Source organism: Crocodylus porosus, unplaced genomic scaffold, assembly GCF_001723895.1.
Source record: "Crocodylus porosus isolate Cpor-Errol unplaced genomic scaffold, CroPor_comp1, whole genome shotgun sequence".
Taxonomy (NCBI): Eukaryota; Metazoa; Chordata; order Crocodylia; family Crocodylidae; genus Crocodylus; species Crocodylus porosus.
The window spans coordinates 3,962,983-3,982,423 of NW_017728929.1; the positions used below are offsets into that span (position 1 = coordinate 3,962,983).

Sequence of the window (19,441 nt, forward strand, 5' to 3'; positions counted from 1 at the left end):
CTGTGTGAAGTTGACTGTGGGATTTAAGATAATTTAGCAATCAATGGGAAAAGCATTTTTTTGTTTTAAGGAGCGGGTGAATGTAACCAGCATAAGGTATCTGAAATGTTAATCTGCATTTATTTCCAGAGAGCCTCCATTCCACTTGACTCGACGTGGCTGGGGAGAATTTCCTGTGAGGGTTCAGATACACTTCAAAGACAGCCAGAACAAGAGGATTGACATCATACACAATCTGAAGGTATTTTAACAGAAGAGTTGGGAAAGACCCAAGTATAGTAGCTTCACTTGTGTAACCTGTAGAATGTGCTATGCTTATGTCTGTCTCCCTGCTTCCAGTGTGTTTGTGTACAACTGCCCTTGCACGTAGGAGTAGAGGACACAAAGAGTAGATCAGCAGATTAAGACAGAAAATGCAACAAAGTATTTGATAATCAGCTACATAAGAAGTGAATTTTGAGCAAAGACATCCAGTTTCTCAGCAGATGGAATTACTCTGCCCAAATGCTTTTATTTGTTTTCTGGGATTTTTTTTCTTTATCTCCTCTTCTCTTTATTTTAACATGACAGTGTCCTAGAGTAACTGCCTTTCTGTAATCACTAAAGAGTGACTGATATATTTGTTCTCTTCCTCCTGCGTTGCCTACGGCTACCTGGCATCTTCAGTCTAACACCTAGGCTACATATCGTGTTACATAAGGGGGGCACGAAGAGGGAAGGCCCAGAGTTCCCCACTTACCCTCTATGGCTTGACTTTTCCTGGGACTCTGAGCAGCATCTCGATTCTATTGAGCACAGTGGGAATTGGAGGTGTGCAGTATTTCTGAATGCTACACGGTTGCATCTATTTTCTTGCGTCCAATACTCCTGGCATTCATTTGCTTGCATTGTTTTTTATTGTGCTTGGCTTTTCTTACAGCTGAGTCACTATTAGCTTGATTTCAGCCTTGGTTGATTTAACAAATTTCTCACTTGTGTAAGTATCTCAACACAAACTAAAATGTAAGTGTTAGGGCTGCTTCATAATTATTCATTGTGAAATGCAGGAAACCTGAAGCAATCTGAGTCTGAAATAATGCCACTGTATCTCATAGGACTTGTACTTAGGGAAACTGAGGCACACAGTCTTCTGTATGGGTAGGCTTCTTGCCTGGTCTTGTCTCTTGTAATGGACAGGTGCCAAATGACTGCCATGATATACTGCCTCCCTTAACCTTGGGGGAGACAGCATGTTGCATTATGGTGGATGTAGCTGAATCAAGGGAGCCCAGCCTACAGAAGAAAAGGGGACCATGCAACACCCGGACTACAAATTCTCCCCAGGGTTTTGGCTTGCTTATTTTTTTACTTTATTTATTTTTCCTCAGTTTAGGGTGGGGAATCAACATTTTTCTTGTGGAAAAAGAACCATTTTGCATCCAGCTTTAGCAGAGGTGATGTTGCACTGGAGAAAGGCTGGCAAGTTTGAAAGACAGTTTAGACAGTGCTTTGTACCAGTTCGGTATGTCTGTGTTAGGAGTTTGAATCATAGCAAGTTTCCTTAATGTAAGCAGGGTCTGAATTTTCTCTCAGGAGTTTGGGTAATATTTGCAAGGCTCAGATCATCCCTGGGACTGGGTTCCTCAGTCACCTGTTTTTCCATGAAATCTGTGACTTCCTAGCTTGTATCTACTGATATCCAGTGTGTCCAGCCATTCAGCTAAGACTGGAATAAGCAGTAAGAAGATTTAAAGATCTCATGAATGCATCTTTCATGTTACTGATATTTATTTAAATTCGTACAGAGGTTAAAAAGGGACACATTTTCTTTGCTTTAATTGTAAAATATAAATACAGTTAAATTCCTTGCAAAACACCAATTTCCACCCTGCCTCAAATCTTAGTTCCCTAATACTGCACAAACCATGTAGTCTTGCTCAGTCAACTGTGCAAAAAAAAGTACTACTTTAGCTTTAGTACATTTGACATCCTCTCCAGCTATGTTAGCATCATTTTTGTTTATTTATACGTTTAATTTGAAATGCTTATAACAACATGTTAATGTGTTTACTCATCTGATTGTTTTTGCCCAGTTGGACAGAACCTACACTGGCTTGCAGACTCTTGGTGCAGAAACGGTGAGTGATCAGACTTGCTGGTACACAGATTTAGTGAAGAAGTAATGACAACCTGTGGATTTATTTCAACAATCACATTTTTACTTCAGCCCCAGACATTATTAAAGCATTGGGGAAAAACATTTCTAGTACTTGTGCTAGACAGGTTAATGTCCAATACAGATTTTGGAGTTATTTCACAAAGCTATGGTATGCTTTCAGTACTGAACACCTTGATCTGCAGTGTTCAGATGTGCAGGAAATCTAGATATTACACAATATAAATGAGTGAGTCACCCTACCATCTTACTAAGTCAGGTATTTGTGGATTGTCTTTTTTAACTTGATAACTAAAAACATTAATAGACATTTCAATGTTTATCAACTCCCAGAGCACCCTGCAAGTGAAATCTTACAAGTTTTAGGTATAAAAAACCAAATGAATAAATCAGACTCTCTCTTTTTCTCCAGGGTTTTGATTTTTTTCCCTCTGTACTTTACTAAATAATGCAATCTCCTGGGAAACTTTCTATCTCAGCTTTTCACTCTGTGGAGTAGAGTTTAATATAAGATATCTCATGTGAGTGAAGAATGTTTTGGAAGAGTAAGTAAGTGCTGTAATAGTGCATGCTTCCAGGACTTTCCAAAACAAGTAGACGGGGTTAGTCTACAACCCTGTGTTGAGATATGATAGCAGGTACCCTTGCACATGCTCAGAGTCCTACTGATTACACTGGGACATCTCACAGATGCATTGTTTGGGATCTTGGTCTGAGGATGTTTGCTTGTCAGATGTTTTGTGTGAGCAAACTCATGCCATTGTTACATATTTAATTTTGCAAAGAAAATGTATTTTACCTCTTGTCTTAGGCCTGATCCTGGCAGAGATGCACCCATGCGGAAGCTCTATGAAAAAGTGGGAGTTACATATCAGAGGGCTTGGAGGCTTTGTTACTGTAGCATTTAAAATGTTGTTAGAGTCATTAGAGCAGAATGATGCTTTGTGTGTGTGTGTAAACTTATGTGTATGGCTACAGATTTCCGAGTGCAGGCTTTAACATAATCTTTTCATTTTTTTCTGGAAGGTAGTGGATGTGGAGTTACATCGGCATTCCCTTGGAGAGGAGTATCTCTTTTCCCAGTCATCTGAGTCTGACCTTTCTGATGTCCCCACCTCTCTCCCACTACCACTAAGCATACCAGCACCTGTTAAAGCATCTTCTCCAATTAAACAGTTGCATGAGTCCAGTCCAGATACTTCTGTAGAAAAAGGTAAAGCAAACTGATACTTATGTTTTCTAAATCTTGGGAGGGACAATTTGAATATTTTTAAGTGTTGGGTTAATAACTGAATTACTTGTGAGTTGCATTAGAATAACTCTTCTGATTCTTGACTGTCTAGTACATTAAGGAAGTGGCAGGTTTATGAAGAAACTGAGTTCAGAATACTTTCTTCATTAGAACGTCATTGAGTAGATTCAGTTGTGCCAAATTTTGTAGACAACAAATGCTTTATGTAGGCCATTCAGTTGAAAAAGCAAGTGTTAAGAACTGTTTTTTCTTTTTTGCTCTCAATTTCAGAGTATTTAGGCAGGTGATCTACTTGAGCTGTTTAAATGTGTGAACATAATAGGATTTTGTATAACCTTATGGGATTGTTAAGAGTATCTGGTCATGGGTTTGCTGCAGAAAAAGATGACATGCCTGAGGTGCCGGAGAGGAGTGAGGCAGTTGCAGTATGCATTAGCCATCTATTTTAGCTGAGTACCTGGCACGTGTTTTAATGTGCACATCCTTGCAATGTCTCTGTGAGGTAGAAAAGTTAAATGGAATATTCCATTTAACAGATTGAGTATGAAGCACAGAGAAAATGAAACAGATATTTGAAAGTAATTTGGCAGCTATGTCCCACCAATGTCAATGAGAGTTAAGTATCTACATATCTTTGTTAGATCTGGGCTTTACAGCCAGATTTTAAAGTGGGCCTGCGTGTAAAGGTGGAATTCAGGTATCTAAGCCCAAGAGTGCAGTCCTTAAAACCCTGGTTTGACCCTCTAGGCACCAGAATTTCTCAGTCACTCCTGCCTCGTTTCCAGGTGTGGAACAGGAGTTGGTGGGAAGTTTAATTTTGGCAGCAGCCCTCAACAGCAGTGTGGAGGCAGTGTAGACATAACCTTGGGCAGCTCCTCACTTGGCATGTTGACTGTTTTGTGAATCCCATTTTGATGTACTAGACTCTGTCCTGTGTAGGGAGCCAACGCAGTGAATCCCACTCTGGAGGCCAGCCACTTAGAAGCTGAACATTGCAGCTAAGCATGCCAGCACCAAAATCCCTTTGTAAATTTGGTTTTGCGTGATTGGCCAAGGTCATGCAGGAAGCAGAGGTGAAGTAGAGAATTTAAACCAGGCCCTCCCAACTCCTAAGCCAGTGCTCCAGCTGCTGGACCATCTTCTAGAGTCTTTTATTCAGGAATGTTGAAACACTTGACAAATATTTTGTGTTCCCCTACAATATTCTTGTGAGATATAGCATGGAAATAAACATTGCCTAGAGGGATATTGGAGCAGGAGTTAGGCCGGTGATCTCCAGACCTGTGCTTTAACTATAAAATTCATCCTTCCTTTCTTGAATCAACTGCCTTTTTATCCACCAGGCTGATTTAAAATGCCTGTTATCGTTCTCCTCAGTACCATATGCACCTTCTGTTCCAGTCATGGTCTGCGACTAGCCAATTTCGGAGCTGGGAACTGGATTCTTTTTTACACCTTGCATGGAAACTTATAGAAACTGTTTCTTTGGGATAAGCTTATAAGTTGTCTTGAGAACTCTCAAAAATAGCTGTCTTCTTTTTGCTTTGCATTTAAAAAACTTCTGAATAATGCTTATTTCATCGCTTCTTACAGAAAATTCATTTCATGACAAATAATTGCAATCCAGATGGCCTGAATTAAAACACTTTCCTAAGCGCGGGTTAGGGTTATTGATTAAACACCAGTTTTTATACCATTAAAGCAAAATTATGTTGTTACTTGAAAAAAGCTACCTTAGTCTCACCTACCACATGCCAGACTTAGTTTCACAGCATTTTTGCAATGTTCTAGCAATTGAAAACTTAAAATCTTTCCAATGGTGTTGAACAAGTCATCTGAACGGAGCCGTCTAAGGATGGGAAGTGTTATATTTGCTACTCTTTTTATGACCAAAAAGGTTACAATCCCACTTCCCTGCTGTTTGGGCTCACATAGTTAAGGCCTTGCTCTCTGTGGTCTGCAGCATGTAGAGTATTGTGATGTGGCCAGGCAACATACCCAGTCATTCAGAGTAGCCATGTTTACTTTGTCAACTGGGGATGACCTTCAGCACAAGTCCAGAGAGGGGCTCAAACTTATACCCCTGGCGCCATTGTGAGACACCTGAACCATTTATCACTGTGCCTCTCTTACTGTGGCAAAAAAAAAAAGAAAAAGAAAAACATGAGCACCTAAAATATAATACATGAGCTATTTTCTGACTTCAGCAAAGACATGCTGAACATTTGGATGGGCAGTCTGTAAAGCAAACAGGAAAGAAAGAGCTTGCTACTGCCTCAGAGAAACTGGTGTTATTCATTAGAGCCATTAATTAACTGAGCTCCACCTATACGAATTATGATGGACCCCGAGCCTATATAGGAGGACATTAGTCACTGTTCCTGCCCCTATATAATCATGTGCAAATAGGCAGAGACAGAAGCTTCCTTTAGTGGAAACTTTTCAGCTGTATGGATGCAGCCGCTTCCAAACAACACAGATTGGCACTCTTGGGATTTGCAAAAAAAATCTGTCAAAATTGGATACCAGGATAGTGAATCTTCATGACGACATATTGGGTTAGATGGTACATTGTTTTCTGATTCAGTATATGTTTTTTTCAGAGGAGTGTCAAGCAAAATAATAAATGAAAATGCCCCAAAATCACACTTACAGGCTTTGAAGGCATTTGTCCTATCTTAGTTTTCGTCTGTGCAGTAAAACACTAAGGAATGAGAAATATTTCTCTTCTTTTCCCTGTTTTAATCAGGATTCCCTGGGAACGCTGAGACCGAAAGACATACAACGTTTTATTCTCTGCCCTCTTCGATAGAACGGACTCCCACTAAATTAACACAGAAGGTCGCCTTTGGCTCCCATGGAAATTCGGCTTTTCAGCCAATTGCAGCTAGTTGCAAAATTGTGCCTCAGGGTCAGATCCCAAGCCCAGCAGAATCACCTGGAAAATCCTTCCAGCCAATCACCATGAGCTGCAAGATTGTGTCAGGTGAATTTTAGTTGATGTTCCGAATACTTCATACTGGAAAATGAGTTATGGAACCTGTTGGCCTTGTTCGGTGTCATTTCCTTGTTTTCTTGCCAGCATTGAACATAAGTCAATAGGGAAACTCCAGTGGAAGAGATTAAAAAAAAATTCTGTCCATTTTAAAAAATACTTATGCAGAATGTTTGCAGGTTAAAAGCAAATTGGGAACTACTTTTAATCATTCCCTGGGCATGCACTTTTTTTGACATGCTGCTACCCCTAGTTAATTGGCTCAAGCATAAAAATTGTTACTTCAGTACAAAATAATGAAATGTCTCATGAGCGTGTTTATGAATGGCGAGACAAAGCTTCTTTCCCTCTTTCACTTCCTGATTCTTGGGACTGGTAAAATGGGAAAAGTTTTGTCCTCCTGCTCCCCCTTTTCTCAAGCAGATGACAGTGTTGAAAACTCGAAATCATTGCTCTCATAGTCACAGTGTCTTCTCATTAGAAGCAGACAGTTTCCTTTTACCTCCCCCACTAACAGTAATTCTAGATGTCTCAGTGAGAAGAGATGAGCATCTGATTGCAGCAAGCAAAATTATATCCTTTTAGAAACTTTTAAAACAGATGCGGTCACTCTGTAGTATGCTCATTCTGCTTCTACTCCCTGGTCTGCTGAGCATGATGCATTGAATTTCACTAACACAATGCTTTCTGCTGGGCTGTAGAGTACATGAGAAAACTTCAATGCCCATCTTTCTTCAGTCACTTGTGAACATGAGACCATTGTCTGTAATATACCACTATTGCGTGGTGTTCAGTGAATAGAGATTGAGGTGGCAGGTACCAGTATGGGTGCCTACTGATCATATCTTCCCAAACTTTTCTTGCCCCCAAACTTTTCTTGCCTGCTTTTCCCTTTTATGGTTGCATTTTCTCTTCTGCCAATATTTATTCTTTCTCTCTTAAAACAGTACCTAAGGCAATAGCAACTTATTTGAACAAGTGCCAACTGATTTCTTACTTGCTACCTTAATATACTGAACCATTTGCCTAATTTTCTGGGTACTATTTAGAAGATGCGAAGGTTTCCCAGTAGGTGAGAATACATGGCTATCTTGTCTGCCTTAAAATCCTTAAGATATTCTCTGTCAATCTTTTCTATTCAAAATATTTCTTCGCTAAGCATCTCTGAGACTCTACTGAGTTCTGAGAAAACCTATTGCCTCTTTCACATTGCTGTAGTCATGTGTAAGTTGTTAAGCGTCTCTTTCAGTGTTTCTGCTCATTTTTTGCAATCAGTCCTTCCCAAGAAGTCAAATTAACAGAGGATAGCCCTGTCCTACACGGTGTCCCTTCACTGTATGCCATAATGCAGTTGTCATCCCTCTTTTAGCTATATTCTCATTCTCTGTTCTTATCTCTTATTGCTTCCTTATTACTTTCTTCAACCTGTTTTTCCCCCTGGTTTACCTCCCTTTTCACTTACCAGGGGGCTACATGCTGCTGCAGTGGTGGCTTTTATGTGCTCCCACAGTTGAGTGGCATAGTAGGAAGAGAGGCTTATCTTAGGGGTCAGTTGCCTGAGTTTACAGCCCTTCTAGTTAGTGCTGTTCCTAATGGCTATAGAAACAGGAGTTGCCAGCATAGAGAAGAAAGGCAAATACTTTTCAAGGAGCTGCTCAGCGCTTTACCCTCATGCAGAGGCTTATTGACACTGGGAGCAGGGGAGATCGGGGGTTTTGAAACTTTACTCATCCCCTTACAGCCCTGTGACCCAACTTGGGCTAGGAAACACATCCTTGGCAAACTGTGCAAACTCCAAGTCATTTTCTTTTATGGCATTTTTATGTCCTTATGAAATTTAAGAGATGGAAGTATTGGACTTTCTTTCTTAAGGTTCTCCAATATCGACCCCTAGTCCATCTCCGCTACCTCGTACCCCAACCTCCACCCCGGTGCACATGAAGCAAGGGTCTGCTAGCTCCGTCATTAATAACCCCTTCATTATTGTGGACAAGCCTGGACAGATGGTTGGAGCAGCAGCCACAAGCACAGGTGTGTAGTGTGATCTTGGAAGATAGCAGCTTAGTTTTATCCACTCCCATTTATCTTTCCTGTAATAATACTAAGTCAATATGCAAAGATTCCAAAAGAAGGGGGAAGGATCAATAGTTTATCTAACTACTGCTGACAATATGGTGTTCTTAGCACAGGTGGAGTTCACTCTAGGAAGCAACACAAAATGTAAGAGCAAATATAAGTGATTAATTTCTCTCCAAAGAGACCACGTGTCAGAAAAAAATCGGAGTAAGTAAGTGGAGGTTGTGATGCTTGTAACAAGGGCATCTGGGATGATGGCTGGAGCTGTCTTGGGTACAGTAAAGTGCAACCCGTTGTGTTGTGCTGCCACCTCTATCTTCAGTACAGAAGTATGACCTTCAGGGTGTCAGGGATTCCAGCATGCATTGCTCCAACTCTGTCCAAACAGTAGGTTGATTAAATCAAGATGTGCCGGAGAAGATGGTCTTACCAACCATAATTGAACTATGAACCTTCATTCAGCTACTTTTAACAGATTTGCCTCAGACCCACCCCCTGACTCCTTCAACTAGATTCTGTACTTTGGAGGTGGCAGGGACTCTACGTTGAGTTCTTGTGATTCTCTTACTGTCTAAGGAGTAATTAGTCCAGGAGACAGGTGAAAGGGAAGAGCTAGTAGACCATCCTTGTATTGGAGTTGGAAGAAAAATTAGCTGCTCATAGGTCCTTGTATATAAAGCATGACACACAGGCCAAAGAACCTCATGCCTGACTTGCATATGTGTACATTTGGTAGCTTGTTAAAGAGGTGCTTGGAGCTGACAGAAACTTTTTATACTAGTTTAAAATGATTCACATAGCAAATACCTCTCACTAGATCTGGATGGAAATAGGAAAATTCTTTATGAAAAATTTGTGTCCCTTTCTTGTTGAGAAACTCAAAATTATTCAGCTGCCACCACCTTTAAAGGTATGGTAAGAGAGCTGAATAGTCTCTGTTTGCAGTAGCTAGAGTTCTTTTATTCTTTTATCTTTTGGGAAGGTTTCTTGTTGGATAAACAGGAAACAACTTGATCATGTATTGACTAGGTTGAATGTTTCACATTTCTTTAAAGCTTTGTATGCAGTTGAAGTGTAGTTTATCAACGTATGGTAATTTGGTTAACTTCAAATGTGCCAAGTACAGATTTGTATATAATGAGTGGGATTTTCAAAAGCATCCAGATCAGTGGTGCTCATCCTTCCTGCCCCACAAGACCAGATCTCACAGGTGGGGTTGGTCCATGTGCACAGGGTCATGTCATCCAGCCTGCAGGGCTCCCCACAGGTCCAAAAATTTGGGGGTGAGGGAATGGTGGTGGCATCAATTGCCATGGTTTCCATAGCCATGGCATTTAACACTACAACCATTCCCCTTCCACCAGATTTCAGGACCTGGGGAGAGCCCTGCAAGCCAGATGACATGGCCCCACAGGCCAGATTCAGCCCACAGACTGGAGGGTGAGCACCACTTATCTGAATGACTAACAGACACAAATCCCTTTACCTCCAAGCTTCTTTACAAAATCTTATCTGTTCCTACTATCTTAAAAAGACATTGCCAAACATCTGAGGTTTGCAATTGAGGTTTTGGATGAGGCAGCTTTCACAAAGCCTGCCAGTAACAGAAATATCATTACTGTATATTCCCTTCGGCATATATATGGTGTTAATAAAAGTGAAATACTATGTCTTTGTTAGATACAAAACCATGTTTATTTAATAATAACCATCACAAAATGCTTACCCTGAAGTCTGCCTTACCCTTCCAATACACAGGAAGCCCAACAAGCAAACTGACAAATGTTTCTCAGGCCTCTCATGGAACTGGATCTCCCGTCTCAAAGATTCATGGAAGCAGTTTTGTAACCTCTGCTGTCAAGGTAATATAACCGTGATGGATTGGCTGTTTCTATGAAGAAATCACTTCATATAGAGCAGATGGGCTATTTGGTCTTTTTTAGCATCATGTGAACGTGTCTTGAATACAGAATATAAGCTCACCATGTCACTGAAACATACTCTGTTTAGCAGCAACAGCATGTTAGAAGGCATGATGGTGTCAATTCAGGCAGCTCTAATTAGAATTGTCTACATTTCTGTTAAAATAAGTCTTTTGCTGTCAAACAGGAAAGTCCTTAGAGGGTATAGATCTCTGTACTCTGTCTCCTTATTTTTCAAAAGAGCCTGTTCTGTAATGGTCTTTGATCTTCTTCACTAGATTGGTGACTGTTTTGGATCTGACCAGAAGCACGTGTTTTTAGAAACCTTAGTTGTATGGGTATTTTTGCTCAATTCATACGTTGAGAGCAAGCCAAGCCTTGGCTGCTACATCCATGTAAGCAACTGAGGGAGAAAAAGAATGCTAATGTATGAGCAACATTTAGAAGTCTGATTTACAAAAGTGTATGTTTGTAGTCAATCAGGATTGCAGTTACTGGCTGCAAGCAAGCAGAAGTGAGTAGATTTATGACTTTGAACAGGAAAGCCCTACAGGTACAGAACTTAATTATTTCAGATAAAAACCTCTCTCGCTTTACAAGGAGACATATTTCTGACTAGTGGCATCAATGTTACTCCTTTGGAAAGTGGCTCGTGGGTTGTGAAGTAGTATGCGGGAGGTGGGTCAGCAGTAGTCTGTTCAGCTTATGTGAGACCGATTGATCACAGGGTGCTTGGATAACTGCAGCCAGGGTGAAGAACCAGAATACTTCTCTCCAGAAAATGATGCTCATTTTTTGAAAATCTGTGGTATAGGAATCATTTGCCATACGTGTGCATGTCAAAGGATCTGCTAAGTAAAACAAAGCATATTTTTTTCCTCTGCAAAAATCAAAGCCATAGATTTATCCCAAAGTGATCTTGGGAATTGCTTCTATTAGAAGGCAGATATTAGAGGCTTTGTCTATTTGAGGTAGCAGAATTGGAGCAGTACTATTAAATGAGATGTGTGCACCCCTTATGATATCAGAAAAAACAGTTAAGAGTGACTTCAGTTAACAGAACGAATACTACTCATTAATCCTTGTTTCACTGATCTGAAGCAGTTGCTTCTCTGCAGTTTGAAACAAATTAGGGAATGCCCACATCACATGTTTTCAAGATGACACCAGTAAAAATCAGAATATGTTTAGAATAATTGCAGCTCTGTTAATGGAAATATAGTCCCTGTAAACCTGTGTCTTTGTGGTGGAGTTCAACACCAGGATAGTATAGGATATGCTAGGAGAAGAGGTTGGATTAACATTCCAAAGTACCCTCTCAGGCCAGATCTGGGCTGTGGGTCAAAGCAACTCGCCCCATGCCAGTGACAGCTGTGTCCATTGGACCCCCCACATCCTGGCACAGGCTATGTCCCTTGCTGGCTGTGCTTACCAACTTCTGTTATTCCAGCAGGTCAGATTTGACCCACAGGCCAGGCATTTGACACTTCTGTTTCAAAGGATGGAAAATTGAGGCTTATTATCAAAACACCTAATGTAGCTGTGATTGTACACGTCAGCCCATTCTGAGCACCTAATTACCATGTAATAAGAAATGTTTTAATTGTCAAGAATGGAGTTCCCAGTAAGGGAGCATTTGGAATCTGTAGATGCTTATGCAGTATCACATAATCACACAATAATCATGTTTGCATAGAAATACATAGACCTTCCTTAGAATGTATAAAATTACTTACATGTTATTCTAGTTGCGGATATGGGCATCCAGTTACTAGTGTTTATAGTCTTTGTTTCACCTGTGTTCATTTCATGTATATTCATTTTTAGCAGGAGGATTCTTTATTTGCAACAATGCCACCTCTTTGTCCAATTGGGAGTCATTCCAAGGTTCAGAGCCCTAAATCTGTGACAGGAGGACTTGGAGCTTTTACCAAGGTATTTGGTGTGTACTTTTTGGTTTTGTGCATGGAGGCATAGTTTGGATTTGGCACAACTTCCATGGTGTGTATATATACATTCTTGTTACCTTGGCAAGAATTTGAAGCCCAGGCTGTTTTATTGACAGGCATGAAGAAAAATGAACTCTTGCAACTTTTATAACATGTATCATGTCTTTCTGTTTCATTGTTCTTCCAACCTTTCGTGTCTCTTCTTTTATTTTTTATTTTGTTTTCTTTGCCTATAATGAACTACTGCCATGTTCTAGCAGATATGTGAAAACACACTGTGAGTTTCTTTTATAATACAATAAAATAAACTAGAGTAGTTTCTGGGTCTGTAAGTTGCTTTGTCTGTAAAATAATACTTGTCATTTCTGAATGTCCAAGACCTGTCTTTTTAAGTGTGTTTCTTCAAGCGTTAGGAGTAAGTTATTTTCTTCCTTTGTTGTGAGCTAATACTCTGCCCGTTGGAAAATGGCCAAAATGATGTAATACAAGGGGACTTTTGATAGGCAGTAGGGCTGTGCGAAGCTTTGGTCCCTAATTTGATTTAGTGGAGATTCAGCCTGATTCGGTGGCTGAATCTTCAAAGCTGAATGGAATCGGAACCCTCCAAATCGATTTGGAGAGATTCAGAAAAATTCAGAAATTCAGACACACAGACAGCTTCAAATGTTTTTTCTGTGTACCTCTAGGTAGCAGGCGGCTTGTGAGCGCTGCGATGCTGGGGCTCATGGAGCATCCCACAGAAGCATGGGGGGGCTCCCCAGCATGTGCTCAGCAGCAGACCTGGAAGTAGACCAGAAGCTCTTCCGGGTCCACTGGGGAGCATGTGGGGTTGTCACCTGCATGCCCCTGGCTCGGTAACTGGTGTCTCTTGGGTCTGGGGGGGCACCTGGGGTCCCCCTGCAGCCAGTTGCAGCATTCATGAGCCATGCCTGCTACCTCAAGATATGTAGAAAAAACTTTTAAAGCTGTGTCTATGTCCAAATCACTTGATTTTTTTTCAGAATCGGCATCAAACCTTCAGATTTGGATTTGGCTGAATCAAATCAGGGACAGTGATCCAAATTAACAAATCAAATCACTGTCCCAGATTCAGGCCGAATCCGAATCGAATAGGGCCCGCTTCGCACACCCCTAATAGACAGGCCTCTGAGAGCTTTGGTTGGTTTTTTTTATTTTTAATTTAGGTTGTATGCATATTTAGGGCATATTTAGGTGTGGCATATTTTGGGCAGAATTGTGGACAGGGCAGGGTGTTAAGAATCAAAGTACTAATTAACCTCAGGAAGGCTAGCCCTGTTTGCAGCTGCAAACCAGAACAAATCCATCGTTAGCATTAATGTTTAGCACCTGTCAACCTCTGATTAATTTTGCAAACATCAGTGTTTTTTCACCCCTGTGCAGCTTACGATGTTTTTGCTACATCTGAGGGTGATGTGTCTGTGACATCGGAGTTTGTCAGAATCAAGACTAGAGTTCAGGTTCTTGGCTGTCTTTCTTGTGAATCTTTTCTGTAGAAAGTTGGCAGTAGGTGATGGTTTCTTTGGATGCTCTAAAGCTTTTTTTTTTTTTAATTCAACTCTCATTTATTAATAGGTGATAATAAAGCAAGAGCCAGGAGAGCTGCCCCAGCAACCGCAGATGCCTGTAACTGGAACAGCCTCACAGCCCTCAGTGCAGCAGTATGTCACAGTGAAGGGGAGTCATATGATAGCTCTGTCACCTCAGAAGCAGATTGTGAGCACAAGTGAGGGCACCACACAGTCTAAGGTATTGATTGCTGTGATAGATTTGGATTACTGTAAACTGCTTTTTCTCCTAAAGATAGCACTGTCACCTCTGTGCTGCTTTTACAATTGGCTGTCCTCCAACCTTTAAATTTCCTGGATAGCACAAGCAATAATACAGACCTTACTGGTTTCCTTAAGATGTTTGAGGGACTGTAGATAAAGGGTACAAAACTGGAGGTAAAAATTTTGCTCAGGGTAGTGTTCACGTTTTAATTTTTCTCAAGCAGTTTAAGTGAGGTGAGAGGTTCCTCGGAAACCTGTTACACATTATTGCCTCCAACAAGCAAGCTCCATTCCTTTACTTCCATTGTTGCAATGGCTTAATAGAAAATGGGGGCAAACTAACATAAGATGGAAATAACTCAATTTTGTCTGAGATTGGAATGAGAATTAAGATAGAACAAGCAGTGTCAGCAGGCTGCACACTTTTGTTCTATCTTAATTCTCATTCCAGTCTCGGACAAAATTGAGTTATTTTTGACATTACAAGAGACAGAGAAGCAGAGTAGCTGTGGGGCATTAGGAGCTTCTTTGTGTTTGGCAACCATTGACCCTTCTAGATCATGGTGTATATGCATTACAGGTCACCCAGACCTTCAATGCATATACCTAGGCAGGAGGTTTTCAGGAGGTTTGTTTGTTTGTTTTGGAGGAGGAGTGGAGGTTGTACAGACCTTCCATCCCCCTTTGAGCCACTGAGACAGAATCCAAAGACCAGACTGAGTCCAGATGTTTAGTACCTCTGTGGCTATAATAAGCATCTGGGAATTAAACCCAGGTCTCCTCTGTGGCAGACAAGGACTCTAGTTATTACACAAAGAAGTGGAGTCCCCTGTGGTTCAGTGGTAAACAATATAGGTCTCAGCAGGTGATTTTCCTTCTAGTTTTTCCTATACAGTAAAATCTACTTGCAAGGCACACACAAAAACATATGCCAATGGTTCCCAACCTTGTTAGACTCAAGGCACTCACTGGAAAATGCCAGCTCTTACTTTTTCTTTCTTTTCTTTTTTTTTTAAAGAACAGAAAAATAGTAGAGCAATTTGTTGCGAAGAAGTCAGACTGCAATGGATCAGAATGTTTTTGACACAATGGATCCCTATTTCAGATCTCTGGGTTTCTCTTACAAATTATGTTTGCACAGTGCTAACATTGCGTGGCACCCCAGGCTGCTGTAGCATGCTGGTTGAAAAATACTGGCATATGCAGAATGTTCATTAGCATTCACAGAAAATAACTGTTCTTTTAACTACTTTGTTGCCTGTTCAAGCAGTACACAAGTATGGTGTTGTCTTCATACAAAATTGAGACTCATGTAAATTCAACATTCAGGCCAAAGTGTCCAGTGTGCCTGTTTTTGATAGGTTAGTTGAAAATAAGTTTCTGGTGTTCGGGCCTTCACTAATGCAGAATTCATGTACATTTTGAATTGAGCAACTTTTCTTGTGCTAGAAACTATCTTGAGCACCTCAGTTTGATCATCATCAGACTTTCATAATCACTGAAATTGTGAGCATTTTTAACAGTTATCTTTGCTCTGGTAGGAGGAACTACGACAGTAGGAAGTTTGAGTGTCTGGGTTTTTTTGGGTGTCTGAAGGCTTAGATGGGAGATTACAATCATATTACTTTATAGGGGGGAGAAGGAACACACTGGCTGTTGAGCATGGGTCTGCTGATCAGTTATAACTATTTTGTGTATCAACTCCCTTCCTGGAATAAGTGAAGCTAAACTAAAACAGCTTACACTGGAATTTAAACAGACAATAAACTAACCTGGCTTAGCTTCTACTTGCACAGGATAGAGTGGACACGCACAACATTTAGAACAGAACGCCTTAAAATGCTGTAAGTCTGTCACATTTCTTTTAATTTTGATGTAGTTGTTTTAGCTGTCTATACCCCGAGTGCGGTGGTTTCAAATTCACATGTTTGAGTCCTTCTGCTTATTCAGCTGGTTGTTTTGGGTGGACAGCTTGTTTAAGTCTAAAAGTATTTTGATACTGAATGCTACTGGGTCCAGTATAGCTCACTAGGGGGACTGTTGATTTTATCCAGATACAATAAAACAAAACTGTTCAGGAGGCGTATCATCTGATACTTATTTATTACAGGTTGTTGGAGTTCCAGTTGGTTCTACTTTACAGTCAACAGTAAAACAAGCAGTGGCCATCAGTGGTGGACAGATACTGGTGGCTAAATCCAGCTCTTCAGTAGCAAAGGCTGTTGGTCCAAAACAGGTTGTAACCCAAGGAGTAGCAAAAGCCATTGTGAGTGGAGGTGGTGGAACAATAGTTGCCCAACCTGTGCAAACTTTGACAAAAGCTCAGGTGACTTCTGCAGGGGTTCAGAAAAGTGCATCACAAGGGTCAGGTAAAGTGATTTTCAACTCTGGAAATAGTTCATGGTGGGAGGTTTCGGATTGCCATTTGTGTAGTGCTTCAGCGTTGCCCTAACCACCATTGTATTTTGGAATGAGATAGGGAAAAATTGCTCAAAAATACATGTGCTAAGAAATCTGTAGGGAAATCCCTATTGAAATAAGGTGTTTTAGAAATAATCCTGAATGTGGAATGATCTCCAACAGAGATTCCAAGTGTTATGTAAAATGCTGCAGGCACAGCATTTTGTCACTATAAATAAAGTACAGCATTCTCTGGTTAGCCACTATTTTGTCACCAGTTCATCTAAATTGTGCAGATTTTATTATAATTTGTACTCTGTAGAGATAATTTTTCATTTTAATCAATGTTTTACTGTTCTCTCTTCTGTTCCCAGTGATGGCTACGCTCCAGTTACCAGCCACCAACCTGGCAAACTTGGCAAATTTACCACCTGGCACCAAGCTTTACCTCACCACCAACAGCAAGAACCCTTCAGGAAAAGGAAAACTGCTTCTGATACCCCAAGGAGCCATACTGCGAGCCACAAATAATGCTAGTTAGTCTTGCAGGGAAATCTAATGAGTTAAATAATGTAATCATTTTGTAATTAATGTGTTCAACATTTTGCTTTTGATTCTGGTGTCGTGCAAGTTAGTAGGGCAGAGCTCTGTTCACAAGTGTGATATTGTTTTGTTACGAAGTAGGATCCTTGAGTGTCACTCGTAGTAGAAAGCTATCTTTCATTTACATTTCCCTCTTCCCCTCTACCCCTAAATCTTTTACAGCAGTAACTATTCACATAGTCATGAATTAAGAAGAAAATTGGAGCGAGACAGCATGTTCCTCCTTAGAATCCAAAGAAGGGAGTAAAGGGCATGTTTATGCAGTTGTATAAGAAATACAGTATAACCTCATAAATTCAGCATCTTTGGGACCTAGCACCTGCCGTAAATTTGAAAATTCCATATTTTTGAAACACAAGGAAATTGCATAGCCTGGTTTTGCCTGGCTGGCTGGACTTGGGTGGGGAGGGGAGGAAGGAAGCTTGCATGTGACAGCTGCTGCTGCCATCCACCACCCTGCGCTGCTGCTCCTCCCCACCCATTCCCTCTCTCCACTACTGGCTGCCAGGGGTATACTGGTCAAAAAAGCTTGAAAACCCCTGATGCAGTATGTTTTTTAAAAAGTGATGGATTTTTGAGAATTCTAGAATTTTGAAAACTAGATTTATGAGGTTATAAGGTAGTAGAAAGGGATCTCGTGTATTCAGTGTGATGCATGGCGTACAGGAGCAGATTGCTGGGGGAGAGATTCAGGAATCCTCATCGGTGAAAGTTTTCAATTGTGGGCTGGACAACCAGCTGGCTGGGATGGTTTTGGATGGGAATGATCCTGTTTTGAGCAGGGGGTTGGACTGGACAATCTATTTCAGCCCATTGTTCCTGCAAGAGAGCAAATTTTACTGAAAAAACAAAGCCCTTCCTAACTAAGCTGCTTTTGGGTGATGATTATGTGGTGGTGATGGAAGTTTCCTAGCTTGCTACTTCAGTACCAAGCCCTTGCCAGTGCAGAGCTAGACATAACTCCTGCACTGGCAGAAAGATAGACTGTTCTGTCTGAAGTCTCTGAGGCTACACAAATGTCTGTGATTGTCTGGCCCTGCAGTAACTTGTTTTGCCTACTATTTTATTAGATAAAAAAATGAAAATAGGATTGATTCCATGCTACTCCTACCATAAGCATAGCAAGATTCATTAAATATGCCTGTAATTCATCACTGTGGGCAAGTGCTCAAGTAACTACTGAAGTTATATTTGAACACCTGGAGCAGTGCAGAAAAGCCCTCTGTGTGTTCCCAAGGGTCTTCAGGCCCCGTTGGTTTGTTCCCAGAGCTTGTGGAGAGATGGGAGAGCACCATACCACCCCCTGAATCATACTTCTGGTACAGTGTTAGACAGATGAGGGCTGCGTTTGTGTATGGATTCCACTTACAGTGGCCTTAAGGTATTCATAGATGTTTTGTTTCCTGCCTATTTGGAGCTGTTGCTGAGCTGTCATGGTAGATGCCAAGAGAATTTCTTTCCTGCTTCCACAACTCTAGTAGGGTGGCTGCTCTGTATCTGTTGAGGACCTAGAGAGGGTCATTTGCTTTATTTTTTTGTTGCAGATCTCCAGTCAGGCTCTTCAACAAGCGGAGGAGCTGGAGGAGGAGGTGGAGGAACTGGAGGAGGAAGTGGAGGAACACAAAGCACAAGTAGCGGCTTGTCCCAGCATCTCACCTACACGTCCTACATCCTCAAACAGACCCCACAGGTCAGAGTTGTATAATTTTTCAGGGTACACTAATGTTAAAATGTCAGTTGTTGAAAACGCACAGCCCTGAGACACTTGGTATGCCCTGAGTTGGATACAACTTTCACTAATGCTTGGGTGCAGATCTCTCTGGGGGCGCACTCACCTCAGTGCTGTATTGCTGTCCTATCTCTGCTGCTGTCCTTTCCTCTTTTGGGGCAGTGTACTCTGCGGAAGGGAAATACAAGAGGATGAAAGCTAGGAGAGAAATAGGGCAAACAAAACAGATGAGAAATGGCAGTTAAGACATGGAATGGTAGGAAGGATTACAGGATTTGCTAGGCCAGTCTGTCACAAGTTTTGAAGGGGTGGAGGGAGGCAGCATCTCCAATTGTGAGTGTAGCTGGCGTGTATTCATTTGTTCTCTGGACAAATGACTTAATAGCTTTCAGAGCTGAAGGAAAAATTTCCCTAATCCTTTTTTTCCATTCCTCAGCAACAGTTTTGCAAAGTAAATAATATTTGTCACAGTGAGTAAATTGTGAAGTGTGTTAGTTACAATAAACATCTGCAAACAGATTGGAACCTGGCTTGTTGGCTCTTCTTTTGGGACTCAGACCTTCAGCACGT

General features: G+C 41.1%; 1 protein-coding gene across 5 annotated transcripts in view; it reads left to right on the forward strand.

Annotated features, from left to right (window-relative positions):
• YEATS2 (YEATS domain containing 2) overlaps window positions 1-19,441 on the forward strand; it is a 74,704-nt gene that overhangs the window by 26,095 nt on the left and 29,168 nt on the right. The window contains exons 8-18 of one of the 5 annotated variants that reach the window (XM_019542935.1): window positions 130-241; window positions 2,073-2,117; window positions 3,182-3,368; window positions 6,157-6,393; window positions 8,275-8,433; window positions 10,237-10,340; window positions 12,228-12,335; window positions 13,943-14,116; window positions 16,250-16,508; window positions 16,914-17,075; window positions 18,687-18,832. In XM_019542935.1, the coding sequence (XP_019398480.1) occupies window positions 130-241; window positions 2,073-2,117; window positions 3,182-3,368; window positions 6,157-6,393; window positions 8,275-8,433; window positions 10,237-10,340; window positions 12,228-12,335; window positions 13,943-14,116; window positions 16,250-16,508; window positions 16,914-17,075; window positions 18,687-18,832 (1,693 nt within the window). The remainder of the gene's footprint in view (window positions 1-129; window positions 242-2,072; window positions 2,118-3,181; window positions 3,369-6,156; window positions 6,394-8,274; window positions 8,434-10,236; window positions 10,341-12,227; window positions 12,336-13,942; window positions 14,117-16,249; window positions 16,509-16,913; window positions 17,076-18,686; window positions 18,833-19,441) is intronic. The other 4 variants (XM_019542936.1, XM_019542937.1, XM_019542938.1 and 1 more) reach the window with 4 other exon arrangements.